General features: G+C 59.6%; 1 protein-coding gene across 15 annotated transcripts in view; it reads right to left on the bottom strand.

The window, feature by feature from the left end:
* Positions 1-25,181, bottom strand: part of ADCYAP1R1 (ADCYAP receptor type I) — a 49,346-nt gene that overhangs the window by 21,385 nt on the left and 2,780 nt on the right. For 4 of the 15 annotated variants that reach the window (XM_036230456.1, XM_036230455.1, XM_036230458.1 and 1 more), the window contains exons 1-7: positions 22,896-23,297; positions 17,787-17,925; positions 16,231-16,336; positions 7,017-7,124; positions 3,485-3,526; positions 1,026-1,135; positions 261-358 (exon numbers count right to left, since the gene is read on the bottom strand). In XM_036230456.1, coding sequence (XP_036086349.1) covers positions 261-358; positions 1,026-1,135; positions 3,485-3,526; positions 7,017-7,124; positions 16,231-16,336; positions 17,787-17,837 — 515 coding nt within the window. In that variant the 5' untranslated portion in view covers positions 17,838-17,925; positions 22,896-23,297. The other 11 variants (XM_036230447.1, XM_036230454.1, XM_036230448.1 and 8 more) reach the window with 9 other exon arrangements.

The following is a 25,181-nucleotide window of genomic DNA, read 5'->3' as shown; positions in this document are numbered from 1 at the left end:
GCCTCGCCCCATGACACCTCCAGACCAGACTCCTCTCTCCTGTGACCTATCTAGACCAGGAAAACACAACTGAGGCACGGAGGCCTCCTGCTGGGTGGCCCTGGACCAGGCAGTTGCCCTCTCTGCGGTCAAGTTTCCCAACCGTTATCCTAGGGGTAGGGAAAGTGCTCCAGGGAGCTCCAGGACCGACACCCAGGGGACAGAGCAAAGGGTCTGAGCTGGGGTGGCCGCGCCCGCTGCAGCAGTGCTGGGGAGCTCACCGGAAGCGGCACAGGATGACCATGGCAGTGGTGAGGGTGACGAGGGACGTGCTGTAGCCAACCGTGTACAGGGACTTCACCGACAAGTAGTAGAAATTCTGGAGCAGGACGAGGGACATGCAGGGCTCCACGTGGGCCCGAGGCCGGCCTCCAGCACCCAGTGTCCCGGGCCAGGGCCTGCCGCCCCTGGGCCCTCTGCCCAGCTCCCCCCACCTTTCTTCCCCTCTCGCTGCCCTCGCTTCCCCCAGTCCCTCCTCAGTGCCTCCACCATGCGGCCTCCCCAACGCCTTGTCCCCTGCTGAGCTGCTTCCGCCTCTCTGCACAGGTGTTCACACTCTGCAGACACTCAGTGAAGGCTTGTCGAATGCAGAGGCCCTGACCGACCCTAACGTGCACCAGCCTCAGCCCGGGGAAGGGTGCAGCAGGAGCCCCGCTGGGCCCAGCATCCACCCTCCCGCCACCGGGCCATCGAAAGGCTGGGTGTCCTGGGCAGCCAGGGAGCAACCAGGGAGGTGGGGGACACGTGGTGGGGGCTGGAGGAGCTCGGGCCGCAAACCAGCTACTTCTCAGCCCAGAATGAATGAATGCATCTTCCCCTCCCAGCATCTGGCTCAGGGACACAGCGAATGCCCACGAAGGCTGCAGAAGGACCTGGGCTTCCCGCAGTCCAGTCCCACGGGCGGTCAAGGCTCCCGGTGGGAACACCCTTGCCTGCACCTCCTCAGCCCCACCTCCGCCGCCCGCTGGTGGGAGGCGGACTCTCACCTGGTCCCCAGTCTCAGATTCATAGTCGTCAAACCCACAAGCATCAAAATAATGAGGGAACGGCTCGGACCAGCCGTCCTCTGTGCAGTTCCGGCTCACCACCCGCATGTCTGCAGAGAAGGACAGCCCGGTGAGGCACGGGACTCGTCCCAGAGGGCCCCGAGACTCTTGTTCAAAAGCGATTTCTTAAGTGGAAGAAATAAATTCCTGGAAACCCATATGCCCATCCGGGAAACATGGTGACTCGAGGCTCATGAAATCCTTCCTCCTCTGTCTGAGGGCAGACAGTGACTGCCGATGACCTCAGGCTCAGCTTGTACAAAGGACCTAGCGGTAGGGTGGGCACAAGGCCCAAGGTTATCTTTGAACAAGGGGTGAGGGGTCTGAGCCAGCCTGAATCAAGCCCCTGTCCCCCCAAACCCCCGTTTCTGGAACTGGCAAATGCTCCCCAGCCAGCAAAAGGCCAGAGCCCCTCCCTCAGGCCCCGGGTCAGCATGTATCAAATGTCAATGAGCAGGAAGAACCTGGGATCAAAAATTTGTCAGATTTCAGGCCCAACCTCCTCACCCCTGCCCCCCACCACCCCCGACCCGGGGACTGTGGCCCAGGGATCACTTCAGGCGACTGTGGGGCAGGAGTTCCTGTCACACCTTGAGAATCTCAGCCCAGGTGACTCTTCCACTGGGAGCTCTGGGTCCTCCAGCAGCCGCCATATCTCGCACCAAGGAGACAAAGCGGCTTAATTAACAAGAACCAGACCTCCATTACCCCGGGACCAGATCTTATTAAGACGTATATTTATGTGTTTTAAAAAAATAACTTCTGCCTTTCCAGGTCTAGAGGTCTGTTTCTTGTCACCAACGTATTTTTTTCCTTTGGATTGACTTTGAAGACTATTTTGTGGGACACTGGCCGTGGTGGGAGTCATTTACTGGTGGCTTTCACCCACCCTGGGGCTGTTTCAGCCTTGGACGATTGTTCATCTCATCCTCCCCTCTCCTGATCACCTGTAAGGGTGACCCACGATGTCCAGGGCCGGGAGAAGGCGAGCAGCCCCCTCTGCCTCCAGCCCAGCCCTGAGTGGCCCCAGACTGGCCACTGTTCCCAGACTGGCCTCCTGGGAGTTCACCTGGTAAATCAGGACACAAGGGATGGTTCTTCTTTTCACAGGATTCAGGGGCCAGGAAATTGTGTACGACAAGAGGCAGACATGTGCAGTCAAGGGGCTCCGGCACTCATGCTGCTGGAAGGATCGCCCCCGTGTGGCCAAGGCCACCTCTGGAGAGCTTGGGAAGGAGGCGAGGGCGGAGCAGAGGCCGAGACATGCGACGCTCCCCAACCCCCACCCCCACTTTTCCAAACTCATGTCCTTGCCGGTTGAGTCGGAAGCTCTAAGGCCAGCTCTGCCCAGAGTAGGGAGACTGATCTCCAAAGCTTCTGGGATTCTGAGTCCCATGACGCAGGACAAGAAGGACGTCCGGCAGCCCTGGGCGGAGAAGTGGTCACTTCTGCCTCACAGTCTGATGCCAAACTGTTCTTTCTTCCAGCAAATTCGGCCCAGAACCCCACGGGCAACCTTTTTCCGGGCCCCTGTGAACACTTCGTCTAGCGTCCTCGCATCGTAAGGGACCACGGCCTTTGTCCCACCCCTTCCCTTCCTGAGCCTCGTCCCCTCTCCGCTTTGCCCATGCCAGGGTGCGAGGAGAGGAAAGGGAAGTGGCTTTGAAATCGATTTTTGAAAAAGCGTTCTAGAGGTAGGAGCCGCTTCCTTTCTCTTATTCTCCTTCTTTCTCCTTTTCTGATTATGACTCAGTGTGGGCTGGGAAAAGTGTGAGCCTTTGTGCTCAGTACTATTCTATACACTCGCCACCCCAGCGCTCAGAGGGGAAGAGGGAACAGCCCTGCAGACTGCCGCCCACCAGCGAGTGCATCTCCTACACTGGGCTTCCTCGCCCCAGCAACTCTGTGGGAGCGAGGTCCTCGGGAGAGCGGTTCTCAAAGCAGGCACCCGCTCCAGACCAGCCCGGGGGGGGTCACCAGGGACACTGGCTTCAGATGTGCATCCTCAGACCCCACCAGGCCTATTAAATTGGAGGTCCTGAGCGTGGGCCCCAGGAGTCTGAGTTGTAGCAAGCCCGCATGCTGATTGCGTGAGAACCGCCGTTCTGTTATGTGGGAGTTCAAAACGCTCAGGGGCGACCTAATATTTGAAGTCCATGATGGGGCTTTGTGAGATCTCTGCCCCACTGAAACTGTATGCACAGTGTTCTGTCTCAGAGCTGGAGTGCAAGTTCCCATGGAGAAAATCGCAGCTTTATCAGAGGAGGAAAACGACCTGCCAAAGGTCCCACGGCCACAGAGAGGCACGGCCGGGCCTGGAAGAAGGGTCCCCACGCTCACGCGTCAGCAGATGCCCTCCCTCCAGCCAGCCCACAGCTGACCCCAGCTTATCGCCTTACCTGAGAGGTCTAAGGAGTTACTGTGCATGAAACCAGGCTCCCCTGCAAAACACAGACATGGGCAAGAGTCAGAAAGCCCGGCCATCAGCTTGCCAGGGCCGTGCACTGCTGACTGTCCGTGACGGAAGGCCCAGGCTGCCCCTGGTCTGGGGGGCGAGGGGTGGGAGCTCGGCCCAGGGGCCGTCTCGCATACCTCTCTGACACACTGCACATTCTAATGTCAGTCTCATTTGCTTTGTTATTTCTGAGGTACGCGTGATGGCTGATGACTCAGTTCTCCCCGCCGGCCCACAGGAAGTGGAAATGGGGCATTGTCAGGGTGACGGGAGGGCCCCTGGAGTGGGAGAGGAATGAGCAAGGACTACCGGGCCTTCGCGAGTGAAGGCCAAGGAAGAGCACCACGAGCCTGGGCACAGGTGTCACCCTCCCCCTCAGCCCCCAGGCCGCTCTCCTCCAGGGAACCCAGAAATTCCAAAGACGTCGCCCTCGGACGTGTTTCTCTTGCCCTCGACTCACTATTCCCACCTCCGCCCACGCCAGCTCTCCTACGAGCAGTGAACCCCCACTTCCCCTCCACTTCTCCAAATCCTGTTTCCAAGCTCCGTCTGGCATGCCACCTCCTCCAGGAAGCCTTCCTTGGCCTTTACGTTATTGTGCCTGCATGCGACATCACTAGGTCTCTTTTGTTCTCCTGCTTGCTGTGCATTCCAACTCAGAGGTCACTCGGGGATGTCTGTGTCCGGGCTCACACACACACACACACGCACAGTCAGGCCTGCACTTATGCGTGTGGGAGCTTCTTCTCTAACCCCTCCACGTGTTAGTCTCATCTTCCCACATAAGCCCACGAGCATCCTAAGGCCAAGAGCTGTGTCTTCCATCTCCCTGGATCCCTCTAGGGTGGCCGAGGGGGAAGGAGGGAGGGGGGAAGGAGGGAAGAACCTGGTCCCTGATGAGCCTCTCACCCCACCCCACCCAGTCCCAGCAGTCAGAGCTGGGCTCCTGCTGGATGGCAGACAGACAGATGATCGGCAGTCTGTCCTCTCCAGGGCTCCTCTTACCCTTGGTTTCTGTCTCCCAGGCCGAAACAGAGAAAGAGAGAGTGCATTAGTGAGAAGGAGGCCGATGCGGGGTCCGCTCTCACTGAACCCTCCGATTCCTGACCCCCTTCCAACTCCCAAACTCTGCAGAGGCTCTGCTGGGGGCCCAGAGCCATAAGGACTACGAGCTGGGGCCTGCCCAGACACTGGACGCTTCTCTCTCTCCTCCGGAACAGGACACCGTTAATGAGGGATTCCGGAGGAGGAGAGAGAGCGTTGCTCCTGCAGCTCCACACCCCGCGGGGTGACAACTACCGCGGTGGGCGCCGGAGCCAGCCCTGGGAAGCGAGGGCTTCGGCGAGCAACGCCATTCCCGACTTTCTGAGTCTCCGGAACCCGGCTTCGTGACCAGAGAGATGCTACGACGTCCGCCCTTAATGAAGCGTTAAGAATCAGGTCTAAAGAACACATTCATTGTGCAGTTGCCGGAGGGAAGGATGGAGTCTGAAGGGACGTTTATCCTAAGAAAATCTCGTTTTACTGCTGATTCATTTTTGCCTTTTCTTTTCTTGTTGTTGACAAGAAGCAGTCTCGCCAGGGTGCCTGACCCAAAGCAGATTTTGAATAAATTTTAAATACACGATGAATGAAAGGAGCGCATGCATGCAGGTGGTGACTAACTCGGTTTCTACAGGAATGAGTTAGGGGCTGGGCTGAACCGCTGGGCCGCCTGGTCCTGACGCCCCCCACGCACTGTACCTCGTCCCCGTGAGCACTTCCCTCGTACGTCTGCTCTTTCAAAATTCACTTCCTATCCTGTTCAGGACAGGAAGTGGTCGCGCCCAGTCCCCTAGTCGCCCGATGAGGGGAAGTGCGGGAGGCGGGGTCCCACGCATTGTAGCGAAAGCCTGCCTTCCGCGGTCTCGGAACTGGGAGCCCATGGCGGGAGCTTGGCACCCCGACACACTGTCGCTGGTGTCACTGGTGTGAAAAAGAATTTGCCTCTGTCTCTCACAGACGGGACAGGGGACGTGCAGGCAGGACTTCGGAGTGGAGTGAAGCCTGGACACTCTCTACTAGAAGGAGACTGACCGAAGCCTTAGGCGGGTGAAGGAGGAAGCTGAGGCCTCGGTTGCAAGGGACCTGGGCATGGCCACACATGTGACTCAGACCCCTCCTCAAACCAAGGCCCCAACCCGGGGCCAGTGGGTGGTTCCCAGTAAGCCACCTGGCCGGAGCCCAGACCTGCCATCTCCTGCTCACCCAGCTCCCACTCAACGCCCTCAGCTTGCTGAACTGCTTCCCTTAACGCCCATAGGGCTGGGGTGGAGAGCCGGGGTCTGGTTCTAGGCTCTTCCCTGGGTTGGTGTGATGTGGTCAGACGCCAGCCTTCTTTGGGCATCACGAGGCCTCAGCTGAAGGCAGGAAGAGCCCTGGAGAGCCCACCAGAGTCACACCCGAGGGAGAGATACAAGTTCAGACCCCTCTCCACGGAGTTGTGGTCATCGAGGCCTCATGTCCGTGGGCAGAGAACTGCCCTCTCCCCTGCCCCATATCCCCATATCCTGAGCCACAAAGCTCAGCCACTGCCCACCCCAAGGACTCCCACATCAGTCTGGGGCCCCTCAATACCGCCCAGGGACTTCAGTAGCTCCTCCCCCCGCACACACACACCAAGCACAGACACACCCACACTGAGCTCTGCACAACCGTACCCACCTAGCCTCCCTTCACACACCAGCCACCCAGTCTGGCCTCTGCAAGTCACACCGCTCCTGTGTGTCCACTGTCCTCTCACAGGCAGTCCAGAAGCCGCCAGGGGGCAGGACCCCCAGCAGCTCCTCTCCTGAGCCCTCCCTGAGGGCAGTGAGGACCTAGAACACGCTTTGCTCCAGGCACACAGTGTGCGCTAACGCACTGTGCGCATCTGGGCCCTGCGCCTGTACCGAGATAAGCAGGCGTGCGAGTGTGGACGTGAGCCGGCGTCTTGTGTCCAGCTGCCCGAGGGGGACTCCTTGTGTGTCCGTGCCTGTGTGTCCCCCTGCACCCCTGGCCATCTCTCTACGAGTGACAATGATAATAACATCAGCTAACGAGTTACCGCGGGGCTTTACCACGCGCCCAGCTCTGCGCTGAATGATGCCCATGTGCCTCTCTCGGTTCTCCAGCCACCACGCCACGTGGGAACGGGGCACAGAGGGGCGAATGCCTTGCCCAACGTCCCCAGCTGGGGAAGTGTTTGAGGCCACATCTGAGAGCCCAGCCCTGTCTCGCCCACGATGACGTATCCCCACGTGGACTTGGGAGCCACGTCTGAGGGCAGGCTCCATGGTCCTGTGTGCACGAGCTCAGTGGTTTCGTGCCTCTCCGGCTCGTGAGCTCCGGAGCAGGGACCACCTGCCTGCAGGGCACCCTGTGTCCTTGGAGCTTGTCCCACGGAAGTCTGGGGCTGCACCGAGTGTGGCCTGAGCAGGCCCCGGCGGGAAACCCACCTTGGTCTGGATTGAGGATTTGGAAGAGCTCGGGGCAGCTGACCAGCACGATCTCGCCCACGTGGGCGGGCTTCCAGCACGTGATGTTGTCCCACATCCCGGGGCAGCCTGTGCGAGAGAGAGCGCGGTGAGCCGGGCCACGGACGCGGACGCCTCTCGGAGGTCTCCTCGCCCCCATGCCTCCGCACGGCCCCGTGGCCCGGTCTTGGCTTTTCGCTCCGGCACAGCGGGTGCAGGGGAGGCAATGCCGTGGGAGTTCACCAGGAAAGGGGCGCGACGAGAGAGGAACACAGACGAGGAAACCCTAAGGACCCCCTACTCACGAGGCGGACAGAGGAAGAGGACGCGGCCGCGCGATCGCAACAGACAGGCAAAGGCAGAGAGGGTGGAGGGTCCAACGGCAGAGCAGTTTCTGGAAGGGGCCGCATCCCGCTGAGGAGTCTATAAACACCGGCTGTGGAGAGGGCTACTCTGCCACAGGAGGGCCAGCCAGCCGGTGACCGGCAGCGTCCCACTGCGCGGGGCTGCGGTGGAGGTTAATGAGCTCAAGTGCATCAAGCTCTCAGAAATGCACGGGGCTCACTCAGTGCCCGCTCCCTACTGTCATTATCAATAGTTCCGTAATTTCGGTTAGGTGTCCCCGGAAATCATTCCCCCGAGAGAGGCCCGGGTGGGGAGAGGAACCAGAGCCCCGACAGGTGAGAATCAAGGCCAGCGGAGGGCTCGCGGCCAGCTCAGGGGACGCCTGGGCAGGCGCCGGGCAGGGAACGGGCCTGGGGCAGGCCTCATGAGCTCGCGGCCTCTCTGCTGGGTCCATGACTGACACTCGGGTGCTGTCTGGACCAGAAGCGATCTGTCTCTCAGAATTCAGACCTGGCTATTATGGAAGTCACACCCAGTCACACACAGTGGCCTATAGCATTCTGCTCCCGAAACGACCAAGTCTGAGAGCCCAAAACACCACAGAAATCTCTGAGCACAGCAAACCGAGACGGTGAGGATGCTGAGGCCACACAGGGGGAGCCACGACTCGGGTCTCACAGCGACAGGCCAGTTACTGACCATGCCCGTCGTCTGCCCATCACAGAGGGACTCCCACTGGCACATGGCTGGCTATGACATCGCGTCCTTGAAAGGGACCCAGTCGCACGCCTCTGGCTGGCCGCCAGGGCCCGTGCTAACCGTGGAGCGGCCGTGGACCCCGGCTGCGTCTGGCCCCCGTCCCGGGAGCCCAGTTCACAGACATTCCTTTAACATGGACCGTCAGGCTCTGGCACAGCCAGCTGACGCTCCTGAGGTCCCAGGGCACTTTAGACGGGGGGTGAGCGGTCACCGGGGGGCGGGGCAAGGGGCTCCCTGGTCGGGGGTCAGAGGCGTGGGGCAAGGCAAGGATTCATTCTCCTCACAAGTATCTTCAGAGCCCCCAGTACGTGCCAGGGCCCGGCAGGTCAGGCCCAGCGACACAGTGGTGCAGAAACCACACGTGAGAAGTTCGCGTTTGGGGGCACAGGAAGGGAAGGGCCCGGGTGTCCCCTCAGCCTTGCATGGCAGCCACAAGACTTGAGATTTGTCTGCTTCTGCCAAGGGCTCACTGCATGACTCTGGCGAATCTCTACACCCTCCTCCCTGAGTTAGTTTCCCTGTGTGCACACCGAGGGATGGGTGTCCTGGAGGGTGCTCCCAACTCTGAGTGACCAGAGTCCAAAATGGAAAGAGATGCACTCAGGACCCACGGCCGCCCAGAGGATGGCTGGGGAGGCTGCGGCGGCCTCTGTTGGCCGACTGCTAAGACAAACATCTCCCGAGGGGCGCCTACCTGCCAAGGTGCCCGCCACCCCACCCAGCGGCCTGCCACATTCTCAAACCCCTCCTGGTGCCTCCCTAGGTGCCCAGCCTAGGTCCCCTCCACAGACCAGAACCCGTAACTCCGGGACCCGATCTCCGGGGCTGGGTTTCCATCACTGTGACGTGGGGTGGAATGGGAATTCCGTCCCGGGGTCCTGACACCGAGCTCCTCACACTGCCGGAATTTCCTGAGCGATGGGCCGAGGAGCATCTGTGGCTACGCATCAGTCCCTTTCAGCCACACCTAACCTAGGCGAATGAACTGACTTTCTGAGGATGGGCGCAGGTCCCTGAAGGAACCAACCATGTGATTCGAGGGGTGGAACTTACAGCCCCACCCCTCGACCTCTAGGGAGAGGAGAGGGGCTAGAAATGGAGTTAATCACCGATGGTCAACGACTTAATCAATCATGTCCACATCATGGAACCCCTATAAAAACCCCGAATGTGGGGCTCAGAAGGTTCTGGACTGGTGGAACACATCCATGTGCCGGGAGGTGGTGCACCCCAGCTCCACAGAGGCAGAAGCTCTCGCACGTGTGACCCTCCCGGGCCTCGCCCTGAGAATGTCCTCACCTGGCTGGTCGTTCACATTATTTATAACTCTCCTTACGGTAAACAGTGACGTGTATTTCCCTGTGTATTTTTCCCTCTGTTCTGTGAACCACTAGAGCAAATTACTGAACCAGAGGAGGAGGTCATGGGCACCCCCAGTTTGTCGCCACGTCAGACAGACGCGGGGGTCATCTGTGGACCCACAACTTGCAGTTGGCGTCTGAACTTGGGAAGGGGCAGTTTTCAGGGACAGAACCCTTAACCTGTGGGGTCTGTGCCAGATAGTTTGTGTCAGAAGTGGGTTAATTTGTAGGGACATCCAGTTGGCGTCTGCGGAAAATCAGAGAATTGCTTGGTGTGGAAAGCCCACACGTCTGGCGTCAGAAATATGAGCAGGGGACCAGTTTTCCTTTGGGGGACAACGTTCCTGACCCCGTCAGGAGCTCTCAGTCCTCTAGCCTGCATCGCTGGGGTCCCAGGGGACTCAGGTGGCCTCCTCAGACCTTCCTGGGGTGCTCCATCCATATTTCTTTTGTAGCTATTGCTTCCCAGCTCGACCCAGACAGAAAGAGATGCGGGCTCTAGCTCCTCTCCCCATCTCGGTGGGGCCTGTGCTGGTCTCAGGGACCAGCTGTGTCCTCCCAGGGACCCTTTCCAGGGAGTCAAGAACAGGGTTTGGGCTCCCGAGGGATCCTTGGGTTTTTCTAACTAAAGACAGCAACCTAGCCTCCTTCCACGCCCACAGAACATGCTCAGCTTCCCCATCCCCATCTGTTCTAGACACCAGTCCCAACAAAGCTGAGCTTTGTTGCGCCTGGAAGATTTCAAGATGCCTTTTTTTCTCCTCCTCCTCTTCCTTTTTTTTTTTTTTTATTCTCACTTTCCCCTTCCCCTCCCCTTTATTCACTCACTTCTTCAGGAAATATTAAGAGCCTATTATGAGTCAGACACTGCAGAGCAACGCGAGAGTGGATTAAAAAAACAGCATCGCTCTCTGCCTGCACCGAGCTTACGGCCTGGCAGTCGAGCGCAAGAGTCTGGATTTCTTGCTCAACACTCGGAGACGCGCTCGGATGGTCTGTTGCCTTCCTGCTGCTGCTGCTGCTGCTGCTGCTGCTGCTGCTGCTGCTGCTGCTGCAACAAAGCAAACCGAATGGCACGACTTCTCATCTTAGGGTTCTGGAGGTCAGAGATCCGAAGTGGATCTCACTGGGCTAAAACCGAGGTGTCTGCAGGGCTGCATTTCTTCTGGAAGCTCCAAGGAAGAACCTGTTTCTTTTCTTTTCCAGATTCAAGAGGCCGGACACATTCCTTGCCCTGTGGCCCCTTTCTCCGTCTTCAGAGTCGGTAGCCTGGCATCCTCAAGCTCTTCCCCTTCCCTGACCCTCCCGCCTCCTTCTTTCACTTGTAAGGACCCTTGTGACTACTCTGTATACACCTGAAAAATCTAGGATACTCTCTCCACCTTAAGGCCCTTAATTCCACCTGCCGCGTCCCTTTTGCCACGTAAGGGGGCACTTCCACAGGTAGGACACGGGCGTGTTTGGTAGCAGTATTACTCTGCCTCCCACAGACGGGTTTTCAGACCAGCGGTCACACGATGGGGTTCAGCGATGTGGGAAGGTAACATTCCAGGAGCAGGAAAGCCAACGCCTGGCTGTGTTCGTTAGGACATGGCAGTGGTCTGGGGAGGATGGGAGACTCCATGTGGAGACACGGCGGTCAAGATGGAGAAGAGTCCTGCGTGGGAGAGGCCAGGGGAAGGACGGACAGGGCTTGGGGACAGACTGGCTGGACGTGGCCGGCGAGCGTGCCGGTGCTCCGCGCCCCCTCCCCCACGCCCCGGGTTCTCGCCAATCGTAAGTGGGTGGAAGCGATGAACGAACTGGCCTCAAAGACAGTCCCGGAAGCCTCCACGCCCCTTCTCCCTCTCCCGTCTCTGCGGCATGCTCGGAGGCCACATGTTGAGGGCGGCAGATGAAAGGAGCCTCGATCGCTGAGTGGCCACGTGGGGTCGGGCTCTACCTCCCACCTCTGCTGACCACACTGGCCTGTGACACGTGCAAACATTAAACGTCCCCGCGCTGAGTCTCTGAGATGCGAAGGCCTATTTGTTACTGCAGCACAGTCTAGGCTACCTGACCAATGCCGTGAGGCGCAGAGAGGTACCAAGGACGGCACCTGGGTTTCTGGCCTGAGTGTCTGGGCGGATGAGCCGTTCACCCCAGTGGGGAAGACTGGGATGAGTTAAGGAGCAAATGGTGGGGGGAATGAGGCAAGCTGGAACTCAAGAGTTTAGTCTGGGATATATTTAGTTTGAGATGGCGCAAGCGGCCAAGTGGAGCTAGATTCCAAACACGCAGTTAGAGAGAATTCTGGAGTCAGAACTGGGGAAAGAGAATGGGGAGCGGCCGGCATGTAGGGCCCTGGACCTGGATGCTATGTCTAGTCGAACAGCGTGGATTGAAGAAGAGAAGAGAGGAGAAGAGAAGGGGGCCTGGCCCAGACGGAAGAAGAAATGCCGACATCAGAAGAGGAGCTGGCAAAGCGGACCAGGGAGGGGTGGCCAGAAACACAAGGAAGCCCGGGAGAGGCCAGTGGCGCGGCCGCCCGGGACACGTGCTTCAAGGGGCGGACGGACGGTCAAGTGCATCGGACGCCGTTGAGAGGCTGGAAAGGTTCCCCTCCGCTTCCTCCCCCCGCAGCGGAGGCCGAGAATTTCCGGGAGAACTCCCCGCGTGGACATCTCCAAAGCCTCCCTATCCATCTCCCATGTCGTACCCCACGTTACACTAAGTCCTGTGCCCCCCGGCTCAGCCTGTCCCACCGAAAGCCTCTGTGGAACACGGTCCCAGGGGTTCAGGCGTGGGGGGATCCCTGTCTGCGGGGAGAATGCTGCACCCACTCTCCGAGGCTGCTCCCACTAAGACAGCCAGGGACAGGCAGCACCTGGCGACAACGGGAGAGAAAAAGGCCGCTGAGCAGGCCGGACAGGAAGAAAGAGCCGTCGGCCTCGACTGGAACAAAATTGGGACCTCATCTCAGGTTGTCATGGTGACGATTTTGTCCATTTCCACACAGAGACACGACAGGGCCTCAGACGAAGGCATAGTTTCCCTGCGAGAAGCCACCCAGGGATGCTTGGGTGTTGTTAGAACGGGCCCCTCATTGCGGCGTACCAGTCAAGGGTAAAAAACGGCTCAATCTACTGAAATTTACTTTGCAGCGAATGTTTCTGACCTGTGAAATGAGAACGGCTGCGAGGTCGACGTGCTGGGGGCGGGGGGCGGACGACACAGCCCCCCACCCCTACCGCCCCAGGGGTCAGTGGTTCTCCAGCGCGGACCCCAGGCCAGGGACACACGCCGCTGGGAACCTGCCAGAAACGCAGGAGCCCAGGGCCCATCCAGACCCAGAGAGTCGGAAACTCGGGGGCTGGGCCCAGCAGTCTGTGTTGAGGGCCTTCTGGGAGCATCCGATGCAGGCCCAGGTCAGAGGTGAGGAGGAGAGCCACGGAGTGAGGGTGCCCGCACACCCCGCCCCTACCCCACGCGGGGCGCTGCGTCAGCCTCAGGGCAGCTGGGAGGCACAGAGCAGAAGCCGATCTTGTTCTAAGGATGGGGCGTGGAGCCCAGCCCTGGAGAGCCTCGCCTCTTCCAGGCCTCTCTGCTTCTGGAGTGGGGCGGGGCTGGACCAGGCACTGGGCACCCTGGACAGGCCCCAGAGGCTGGACGAAGACTCCTCCCTCCTGCCCCTCCCCCAAGGCCACTGCGGGCCGCCCTCTCCCATCTTCTCCAGAGTCTGGGGAACCCTCAAAGAGGACCACACCTGACCAAGCCTGCTTAAATGCAGGGAAGGCCTCCAGGCTGTCAGAAGCCTGCAGCCCTGCAAAGAGGAGGCGCTGGCCGGACTTGCCCTCGGAGGCAGGCCGCCTGGGCTGAGCAGACGGAACAAAGCATCCAGCTCGGCAGGCGGTGCCTGCCACCTGCGTGGGTTCGGGGACCTCAGGAGCGGAGGCTCAGGTTCCCACGCACAGGAGTCCTTTCTCCTTCTGTCTGGCACCGGAGTCCGCAGCACAAAGGGCACCCCCAGCCGGGGCGGCAGACCTGGGCCCTGTCCCAGAGCTGGCTCGGCCCTCTGCGTGCCTTGGCCAGTGACTGCGGCCTCCCCGTGTGTCACATGACAGACTCAGTGTTGTCTCCAGGCCCATTTAGCATTCAAGGGTTTGGAACGAGGGACAAAACCACTAAATACGTCTCCTCAATAACGGCCCGAAGAAACGTCTTTAGAACATCCCGAGGATGCTGCAGATGCATCTGCCTGGTCAGGAGGCTTGCTTCCACTCCCCATGACCTCGTCCGTATCTCCTGCCCCCTCCACCGGCCTGCTGAGCTCCTGCGCCTCTGTCCCGTGGCTTCCACGCTGAAGGCCACGAAACACATTACCATGTGACATTCTCCGGAGAGCGTGGCGGTCCCAGGACCAGTGAGGGACGAGAATTTGACGGGTGCAGGTGCCCTCCTTGGAGCCCCTCACTGTCCCTCCGATTACACACACACACAGCGCCAGGGGCACGCCTCGCCTCTAACAGCTCAGCGGTGTTGGGTGTAAAGGATCATGGGGAGATATACAAAATACATACGAATACGTTAAACATACATAAAAGCAGTGCTGGGAATGCAAACTCACAGTCCCCGGCACGCACTTCCTGTTTTCGTTTGCAACTGTGTTTCAGGGACATTGGCTCACCTATGGTTAGCATTCTGTGCACAGTGCATGTGCCTGGGGACAGAAAGGGCGGGGGGTGCAGGGAAGGGGTACAGCAGGAGGGCCGGCCTCGCTCAAGTCACCCCATGCACAGATTAATCACCCAACCCACCGCTGTCGATTCTTTGCAACGCTCACTTCGACGCAAGGCCCCCTGCCTGGCTTACCTGCACCCCGTGGGCCACCCTCGGGCCTGTGATGGCGTGAGCATCTCGGAGGAGGCTCTCCTCTGGACGAATCCGTGGTTCTCAAACTTGGAATCATCCGGAGCCTTTTAACGCACGCCCTCAACAAGCCCCCTGCCCCAGCGCTGATCATGCAGGTCTGGGGCGAGCATCTTAAATGCTCCCCAGAGTCGTCGTGTGCCACACAGCACGGTGACAGGGACCGCTGTCCCTACTGCACGGGCGGGTTTAATCTGAACTCAAGGATGCCGCGGGACCTGGCCTGAGGCTTCCCTCAGGCCCTAGCAAGCCCTGCCCTGGCAGCTGACAGCACGGTCAACGTCCTCCCACAACCTCAGCACCGGGAAGGTGCCCAGAGGGCCCCTGTTCTGAAGTCCCCTTGAGAAGGTGCTCCTCCAACCTCGGCTGGCCGGCGGAGCCCCTGCAAGACCACGGGCCTGAAGCGAGCGGAGCTGGACACCCCTTGGCCTCCCCTCGCCGTCCCGTCCTCTCCCAGCCGGGGCTCCACAAAGTGCTGTGCAGTTCACCCCGCCTCCCAGCTCTACGCCTCCCCCCTGGAGGCTTCTTATTGCTCAACCCCAAATGCAGCGGAGACCAGAGATGCAGGAGCGATGGCCCCGGGCTGGGAGGCAGGACGCCTGGGTCCCAGGCCCGCCTCGAGGCTCCACCTTCCCATCCCCTGGACGAGCTCCTTGGACCAGATGCTCTTCTGGCCTCCTACAACTGGGTGCCCAGCTGGCCCGCCTGCCTTGGTTTCCCCAGCTGGTGGGGCCTAGAATCCACTTTCGGCCTCAGTCAGGGCTGAGCCGGTGCTCGTCTGGAGGGAAAGCCCAGCGTGGCTGGGAGCGACTCCATTACCAGTTAATGTTTGCCGACTGGCCGGGGAGCTCAGCCCGGAGGGACCGTTACACATAACTGGGCTGCAGATTAATCACGTATTTAAACAGATGGTGCTCAGAAAGAGCTCCCTGTAACCAAGGAGGAAAAGCGGATCCCTCTGGGGTCTGGACAGAGAGACCCGCTGAGCCACTCCGAGGCACGAGTGAGGCTGGCGAGGCCTCCAGTGACGCCCCCACCCCCGAATCCCGTCTCCCCACGTACTGCCTCTCCCTGGCCCCGCTGGGAGTCCAGGAGCCTAGGGCGCCCTTCCCGTGGGGCTCCAGGTCCCATTTGCACAGCGGGAGAGTTGGGAGAAGGGCTCTCAGCCGGAGGCCATGCCACTCCCTTGGGACCTTGGGAAATGTGAGACATTCTGGGTTGTCGCAAGCATCTAACAAGAAGACCTGGGCTGCTAGACGTCCTGCGGGGTGGGTTGGCCCCACCCCACCCCCACCCCGCCCCCACCCTCCCCACCCTCCCCACTCTGGCACGAGAAGGCAGCACCCTGTCCGTGCTGACGGCAGGCGCCGGAGAAGCCCCGCAGCAGATAGGTTAGGACGGGGGTTCCCGCTGCTGCCTCGTTCTCTGGCTTCCGACGAGCGAGCAGACAGACGGGGTGGGCGAGGGCCCCACGCCTCCTGCCTTGGGCTGCCCGGGTGCTCGCCAGCTCGTGCGCCCGCAGTGGCTGTGTCCCTGCTGCCACCAGGCCGAGGCTGCCTGCTAAGCAGCTCTCTGGCCGCCGCGGCCCAGCCCAGATGCCGGCCCCCGCAGGATCAGAGAGGCGGCCACCTCCGCCCACCCAGAACAGCCCCTTCCAGAGAGAGCAGGCCGTCCCCAGGGAGGGCAACCCCAGCGCCACTGCCCAGGCCAGATCCGGAATGCCATGGCCCCAGGGACTAGGACCCTCCGCCATTCTCTGTGAGGTGGCTGGAGGCTGGTGTTATAAGCTAGAGACACCTTATCCGCCCCTCCGCCCTGCTCACCTGGGGAGGAGTCGTTAAAGCCCATCAGGTCGTTCGCCTTCTGGATCTTCTCCAGACACATGGCTTCCTCCTTCCTGAACATGCAGTCAGAGTGCATGGCGGTGGTCTGTGGGGACACGTGGGGTGGAAATGGGAGAGAGTGAGGAGGTTCCCGTACAAGCACTGCTCCCTGGGCCCCAGGGGAAGCTGCGGGGTAGACTCAGAAGCAGGAAGTGGGTAGTGACAGAGACTTCAGGGCCAGCAGGGTCCCTCACATCCACTTTGTCTTAGATCCCATGTCTTCTCCCCCAACTCGGTGTGCGGCCTTTGGGAGGTCCCACCCCCTCCCCAGGTCTCTGTGTCTACGTCTTATCATAATAGCAGCAAACACATCTATAGCACTTAACTGTGTGCGTGCGTTATTGTTATAAACGTGTATACACGTGTGTATATGTGTGTATTTCAATAGTATTGCAAAGTGCGTACTATTTCTACCATTTCTCATTTTACAGATGGGAAACTGAAGCACAGAGATGTTAAGTAACTTGCTCAAAGTCACACAGCTTCGTAGATTGTACGCTCTGGCTCCAGAGGCCACGAGGCTACCACCGCACATTAGGGGAGCTGGCAGAGGGTGGCGGAGAGGAGGGGCAGAGGGGGCTCAAGCTCTCTCTCCTCCGGGGGCTCCGGGAGGGCGTGCACCGCCGGCGGCTGCGGGCGGAGGCGCGGCGGCGGCATTCGCTGGGCCTGCCGGCCTCTCTGATTTACTTTCGCCCCACTCTACGGAGGCAGAAGCTGAGGCTCAGAGAAGGTAAGAAGCACTCGCCCAAGCTCCCACAGCTCGTTAGTGGATGCGCGCACAGGACCAAGGGACTCCAAAGCCCACAAATTGCTGTCGTGACAGCCGGGTCCCAGTGCTGTCACTAACTCGAAACGCCAGGTCAGGAACGGTTCCGTAAGGGAATGTCTGCGAGTGGACGTCTGACTGCCAAGGGCGGTGTGCAGGGGTCCGGTCTAGCCCCGACTGCTCACAGATGTGCAGGCGGCTTCCGGGGACGGACCTCTCTGTGGTCACACAGTGAAGCGGGCAGAAGCCGGGCTCCCATCCGGGGCTCTGAAGACAGCTGCGTCCACTGCCGGGCTGTATTCCCAGCCTGAGGGGCCGGGGCCGGCTCGGGGAACCCACCCTACCCCATGGCTCTGGGAGAGACATGAGCAGAGAGCAAGCTTCTGAGCTCGAATCTGGCAGACTTGTGGGCTAGGAATGGGATCAAAAGAGCCTCTGCAGCCCTGACCAGGGACCCTACATCCAGTTGAGCAGGTTGTGTACTGCACACCTCTAAAGATTGCCACACATGTCCCCATCGCAATAGATTTGTGAACTGTGTGACAATTTCTGGTCCAATCAGCAGATGGTTTGGGGAAGGGGCATCCTTTCTATTTCAACGGTGCTGGATGGCCCAGTGGAGGTACTGGCTTGGCTGAGGGCACCCAGAAGACAGCGGTTCTTTGGGGTGGGGACTCGAGGGAGCCTGGGGCTCCGGCTGGTCATGAAGCAGATGCTCCCGGGTCCTTACCATAGGCAGCAGGAGGAGGGCAGTCAACAAGGCCTGCATGATGCTGGCCATGATGTTTCTCGCCCAGAAGAAGGCTCAAGCCGGCACGTCTTATCTCCGACTCGGAGCAGCCGCTGCTCAGCCCCACAGTGTCTAGGGGCTAGAAAGAAAGGCGAGGCATGAATCCTGCGGGCAGTGTCAGGGTTGGGGCAGGGACACCCTGCCCTTCCTCCTGACCCCTCCCCACCTGCAGCAAGGCTCTCGGCCTCCAAGGGGAACCCCTCCGAGCCTTCATTCACGCCATTCTTGATTCTCCTGTCCCACAGACATCTGCTCAGCACCCCCTCGGTGCTAGGCACAGGGCATACGGCGGGGAGCATGCCGGCTCCGGCACAGCCCGGAGGGCTTCCTCCTCTGCAGTAGATGACTCCCTGTGCCCCCAAATATCCCTCCGCAGTGACAGAATTTTAGCTGTCACGTGTATGTCTACCTGGAGAGGGCATTTCCCAGTCCCTCTCGCTCTCTCTCAGGTGAGGCCATGTGATGAAGTCACCACCTATGGAATGAGGGTGACAGAAACATGTCACCCTCACCATCTGCCCATAAAGCATCGCATGCTCTCCACTTCTGCGCCTTTGGCCTTCCCAAACGCGTGACCCGACCGAGCTTTGGCGGCGCAGCCAGAAGGACACCTCCGAGTTGGGAAGCAACACCCCGAAAGAAACCAGAGTGACCAAGAGAGTGCACGGAGCTGGGCCGCTCCACCGGCTCCAGACCGCTGCGTGAGAAAGGACCACGCCGCCAACCTGCACACTCACGGAGGGACACCTCGTGCCAGCCGCCGAGCTTGGTGCCCTAACAGACACGGCCTCCCTTCACCCGGCCTCAGCCCGCTCGGCCTCCAGGATAAAGCCTGTACCTCTGCCACGTACGGAGTGACTACCGAAGAGTGCGCTCGGGCTCAGAGCTGCAGGAGCTCCAAGAGGGGCAGTCCGTGAGGACTGGGGCCACTACGGGGCATGACAAGGTTCGGGGGGTCTGGAGAGGGGGACATGGAGGCGGCACAGTCCCAGGGGAAGAATCTGGTCTGCTTCTAAAAACCGATCATCAACGAATATTTCCTTCGCTCCCACAATTCCGCATCTGGGTCTCTCTCCTAGAGAAACATTTGCACTTGTACAAAAAAAAAAAAAAAAAAAAAAGCATATCTAAGGATATTCTCTGCGGCGTCATTTAAAATGGCTTCGACAGCAAAAAACGGGGCAACAAAGCACACGTCAGGCAGGCCCTGTTAACAGGCCCCGCACAGCCATGCAATGGAATACTGCAGAGTAATTTAAAATTTATTTCTATTACTATTAAGTTATTAAAAAGATTGAGTAGGCCCGTGTCAGGGCCACCTCTAACCCTCAGGTGCCTGGGCCAGGAAGCCCAGGGGGGCTGCAGCCTGACCGTCAGTCCTTACACACCAGGGCCTTTGTGCCCTGGCTCTCTACCCACCCACGCATCCCTCCCTCTCTCTCTCCTTACCTCCCCACGCTGCCCTCTCTAAGCTCAACTGGGTGAGAATCAAGCACCCAAAAAGGCGACAGAAAACCAGCCACAGGAAGGCTCTATGAAAGGAGCCCCCTCTCACCCACCTGCCACCCTGTCTGCTCAGGGCCCGCTCGGAGATGCTGATGGAGGCCTGGGTATCTCTGAGACGTGCTCCGTGAAGTCCAGGAAGCCACGTGGATGCCGGCCCCGCCTCTCCCCGGCAGTTCGGGAAGGACCGTGCAGGATGGGGAAGCACCGGCCCCAGCACCCCTGGGCACCCCGAGGCACTAGCTGTGCAGGACACTCAACTTTAGTCTCTGCACACACCCCCAGTGGTCACGGGCTGTCTCTGGCATGACACAGGGGTCTCAGCCACCTCCACTCTCCCTGGGGAGCCCAAGGTCGTGTCTGACCTGCCTGGCCCACCCGTCAGATGCTATGCTAGAGGCCATTTCTCTCAGAGGACTGAGAGAAGCCACCACAAAACAGAGGGTCTGTGAGATCTGGAGCTGACTCTCCCACACCTGGGACATCGTCAGGCCAAAGGCAGCTGAGGTGTGGAGTCAGGAAGGCCTCCACCCAGTGCAGGGCTGGGGGCCCCCAGCACCCCCATCGGCCCCTCCAGCACCCCCATCGGCCCCTCCGGCAGCGGTGCCAGCCGCCTCGGCCAGCAGCCTGGGCCCGCGTTCTGCTCCACAATCCAGACCCTTTGCTTCGCAGGTCAGCTTTCTCAGCAGAGGAGGGTGACTCCTCCAACTGCCTCATGGCTAGCAGGACCCAGACAAAAGCCAGAGGAGGGAAGTGGCCTATGTCACCAAGGGGACACACAGCGCCCCTTCTTGAAGACCGTCTCATTTGTACTCCCAGCGAGATGCCACCGGAAACATCAGCCAGCCGCTGTTCCTGAGGGTCACCTCCGCCCTGGGGCACAGGGAACGCTTCCAGGAGGAGGAGGAGGAGGAGGAGGAGGAGGAGGAGGAGGAGGAGGACTCAGATGGAATCGGAGATCCCTGCTCTCAGCGACACCCCGAGACCGCAACAGCACCACGCCCTCCTTCGGGACCCGGCTCCCGCACGTGGAGACTCACTGCCGCCTCCCCCTGCCCTGGTCCCAAGATGCGCCCTGCCCTGCTGGCCCAGCACTCAATGTAGGGGGCTCGTGAGACCACTGGGGAGCACCTAAAATCACCCCTGCCCGACTGAGTTGGCCCTCTGGGGCTGGCGCCTGGACATCGGTGTTGTTTGAAGCTCTTCAGGTAACTCTCACGTAATGCGGGATCATAACCTTTATGAGAACCAGGAGAGCTGGCCGCGGGAGCCAGCGGCCTCCACGGCTGGGGCTGCTGTAGAGGTAAAGTGAGTGGCAGTGGGCAAGCGGAGAAAGAGCTTGTGTTTGAGGGCTGATTTCTGATCCTCTGTCTGTCTGCCCGTCTCTCTCTCTCTCTCTCTCTCTCTCTCTCTCTCTCTCTCTCTCTCTCTCTCTCTTCCCTTCCCAGCATCACAGAAGCTTGCTCACAGAACAGAGAACAAAGATGTGTGCAGACACGATTACACCACAGCATAGATATTGAGGTATGTTTATCGGATTATTGATACATGTAAAAATACACAGTTGCACACGCTCATTGTGCAAAGGCGCTCAGATATGCAGGGATGATTAAAAATGCATCTGGATTCAGATGCAGGCGCAGGTACACACGCGGACATACACACATGCAAACGTGTGTGCATACGCACACATGCGCGCACACACGCGCACACGGGAGGCCGGGCTGGCGGAATGCTCACCCCTGCCCTCAGCTGCAGCTGCCTGGATCGGAAGCACGGAGGAGCAGCGGCCTCGGCCCCACCAGCCCCCTGCCCTCCGCTTTGCCACCAGGCTGCTCAGGCAATGAGGTGAGCCAGGAGAGGGGTGTGGCCCCAGCTCAGGGACCCCAGGTGGAGGGGCTGGGGTCCTGTCAACGCAAGTGTCCTCCGGAGCTGGACCCAGAGTTCTCAATGCCGCTTTGACCTCACCCCCCTTCTCTCTCTCTCTCTCTCTCTCTCTCTCTCTCTCTCTCTCTCTCAGATATAATTGATACACAACATCATGTTAGTTCCAAGCATACAACGTAACGATTCAACATTTGTTCGTATTGCAGAATAATCGCCACAATAAGTCTGGTTAACATCCATCGCCATATATAGCTACAATTTTTTTTCTTGTGATGAGAACTTCTAAGGTCCATTCTCTTTGCCCAGTGTTGTCCCCATTTATTTACCCTTCGGCCACTACAGCCCGTCCCCTGCCCAGCTGGGCACAGACACCGGTGAGAGAGAACTTGGGAGTTCCCAGGCCCTGACCTCCCCACCCCCCGACCTCAGCGGGGGCCTCGGGGACCACCTCCTGCAGCCTGTCCAGGATGGTTAGCTCCTCAGCCCCTCCCGGCACCCCTGCCGGACAGTGCTCAGAATTCAGTCTTAGGCCCACCTGCTTCAAACTTGGTACCCTTCTGGGCCACGTGCGTGGTGCCTCTGCCTTCTGAGGTATGTCCCCTGGGTCTGCCACCCAGACCCCTGTCAGCTGCTACTCCTCCTCCTTGTCCTGGCTGCCTCCCTCCTCTGGACTCCCCCGAGCTGCCAGTGGCCCTCTCACAGGACAGGGCCTGACCCAGCGACCTGGGGTTAGACTCTCCCCTTCCTGAGGATGCACACTGGGCTCAAGTGGCTCAGGATAACACGGTCACCGATATTCCCAGGCTCTTTCTCTCTCGGATCCAGGCTCTGCTGGGGCAAACGGCTTTTGCAACTGCTCTGAGGACAATTAAACTCTATTTTCTATGTTTATTGTGGTGGACTTGGGACCATTTTGCTGGAGATTTAGCCTTAGGGCCTCGAGCAAGTCATTTGGCTCTTCTGTGCTTCAATTTGATTACCTGTAGAGTGGGAATTATAGTAATACCTATTCCATAGATGCTACTGTGAGGCATCAACAAATTTACACAGGTAAACAATGGAATATGTTATACAGCCTGGCTCCCAGGAAGGGCTATACACGCTTCGACCATTATTACGACCTTACCACTTGTGTTCAGGTGTTCGCACTGTCTTGCTGTCACCTCTACCCCCATAGGCCTGTGTCACATTCAGAATGGGACCAGCAGGCCAGCTGCACCTTTCTTTGCTAATGACTCACATTTATTAAACGCTCAGTATGTGTCAGGCGCTCCTCCAAGCAATAAATACACGTTAACTCATTTCGCCTGCCCAAACCCGTGAAGTGGTTACGAGCATTACCCGCAGCCTACAGACGAGGTTTAGCCGCTTCCCCAAGACCACACAGCGAATATGCCAACCGCCTGGCGCCAGAGCCCGCACACTCCATCCACGTGCTCCTGCCGGCCTCGGTTACTGAAGAAAGGAAGATCGGCCCAGAACGCACTGGTGCCCCCTTAGCCATCCCTCTCATGCCCTCGGGGGCTGGCCGTGCTTTCTGCTACCCCCTGCCCGCATTTCCATATCCGAAGTACGCTTCTTAGGAAGAGTTCATTATAAACGCAGCACTTCAGACCCGAAACGGACTGTGAAGACCACCTCCCTGTGGCGCTGAGTTACCTGTGGAGAAACTGAGACTAGAGAGGGGGGGACGCTTGCCGAGGTTCGCACAGTGGAAAGTCCTGGACCCCTGACTTCCGGGAACGGATGGATGTGTGGCAGATACCTGGGCTGCAGGGGAGTCCGCTCCGCCTTCCCGACTCAGGACGGCCTGCCCTCCCCAGGCCGCATCAGCCCAGGGACTGCCTGGGAGCAGACACTGACGAGAGCAGCCTTGTCCTCCGATGAGCCACTGCACCAGGCACACAGGAAGCTGGCGTCATCAGTCAGCACACCGGAGCCAGTGGTGACTCACTGGGCTCCCGACTTTCTGCATGGAGTGGGAGGGGAGCGAGTGACCCTCCAGCCATCCCTCACTGCCCACACTCTGCGGGATCTTCTCTGCTGCTCCCTGCCTGAGGATGGCTCGGCTCCTGGAATGGGGCACTCACCCCTCTCCAGAGGCTGGTCCGGGCCCCCGGCGGGGAGCTCTGAGTCTTCCCACCTCGTACTTCCAAGCCATCCTCTGCCTTGGAGAAGCCCGCACAGTGGGGGGGCAGCTCCTCGCCCTCTCTTTCCACGGAGCCACACAGCTGGGTCCCCCTCCTCCCCTCCTGAGGCTGTGGCCATCTGGGCCATCTCCTACTGGACCCTTCTGCCTGCCCAGCATCCCTCCCCATCACCCGGCAGTGCCACGCCTGGACATCACACAGAAGATGACCCAGGAGGACTGCACCGCTGGCCTCCGTTGCTCTCCCCACGCTCCTTTTATTGATAAAACCTGAGCAGCCCCCACCCCCAATTCCCCCTCTCCCTCCCAGTGCAGCGAGCCGGGGAGCAAAGGCTGAAAGATGAAACACTGCCCCCCCAGCCCCAGCTCACCTCTCGAAGGGAGGGAACTGCACTTCCGTCCGGGAAGGAAGGGGGTACCATCAGAACCCCTTACTCCTCAGTACGGTGGGTGGAGCTGATAAAGGGCAGGGCCCAGACACCAGGGGCGTCCTGACTACTGCGGGTTTAATCATTAATGCTGGTGCTCCACGTGGGTGTGCAAGCCTTCCCCTTTCGGAGCATGATTCCCAGGGTCGAGCACACAGCAGGTGACAGAAGCCAGGTCCCCAGAAGGGGCCCAGCTAGGATCTCGCCCAAGCCCTGCATTTCCCACTTGGGGCCCTCGGGCTGAGGGAAGGGAGGGCCGCGTCGCGCACACATGTGCACCCTGGTGGTGCTACCCCAGTTCACCGTGAGGGTGGGAGGCCCCAGGACCGGGAGACTTTCACACGCTCATGCTGCAAAGCCCCTCTACACTGGCTGGTCCAGGCACATCTGTCCTGGAGGGGTTCCAGGAGTTCTCTGGCAGGGAGCGCTCCCTGGACCAGGGAAGAGGACGAGGGGAAAGAGGGGAAATGAAGAAGTGGAGGATGAAAGAAGGGGGGAAAGAGCAGGGTGGGAAGGGCAGTGATGGAAGGCGGAGGGAGGGCTGGAGGGAGAAGGCAGAGCGGGAGGGAACAGGAAGCCAGGAGCAGACAGACAGTTGGCTGATGTTTCCTGAGCAGCTCCCAGGCAGGGGGTGTGGCTCGCGGAGAGGTGGCCTGAGAGCACCACTCCATCTGCACTGACCTCTATTAACCAGCAGTCCCTCCGAAGAACACAGGCAGAGCCCACGGTGAGGGCCCAGAAACCCCCGACGAGTGCCTGCTGGAGGTGGGTACAGACCCAGGTGCAGAGGGAGAATGGGAGAGGAGGCTCGGGGCTCGGTCGGTGAGCGCAAGTGCTGTGATGTCATTTTTTTTTTTTTTTTTTTTGCAGTCGTGAATGTGGTTTTCGGGTGTCCTTAGCATGGGAGCTTTACCACAGGGACAGGATGTGGGCCTGTCTGCGGCGGGGTGCTGATGCAGGCAGGAAGCCTCTGGTGGCACTGACCCATTAAACGGAGGGCCGCCGTGAGCGCCGGGCAGAGCGGAGGGCAGAGTCCAGGGCCCCCGGAGTGGCTTGGGCCCTCGGCCCTCGGCCCCGGCCTCCTCCAGCCTCAGGAATCACTTCTCTCACCTTCCGGCCCAGCGAGGGGCTGGCAGACCCCTGCTGCAGCTCACAACCAGCCCGTCACCCGTATTTTTTATAGCCGGTGAGCCAAGCAAGAATGATGGTTACATGTTTAAATGGTCAGAAAAAAAAAAAATTAAAAGACTCACTTTGTGACACGTGAAGTCTATACGGAATTCGAATCCCGGTGTCCTTAAGTAAAGCCGAGCGGAACACCGCCATGCCCGTGTTCCCGTGTCCCGTGTGGTGGCTTCCGCGCTACAA

The sequence above is a fragment of the Rousettus aegyptiacus genome, unplaced genomic scaffold, assembly GCF_014176215.1.
Source record: "Rousettus aegyptiacus isolate mRouAeg1 unplaced genomic scaffold, mRouAeg1.p scaffold_m13_p_13, whole genome shotgun sequence".
Lineage (NCBI taxonomy): Eukaryota > Metazoa > Chordata > Mammalia > Chiroptera > Pteropodidae > Rousettus > Rousettus aegyptiacus.
The sequence above is the reverse complement of the archived record's forward strand: the minus strand, read 5'-3'. Positions and strand labels throughout refer to the sequence as shown.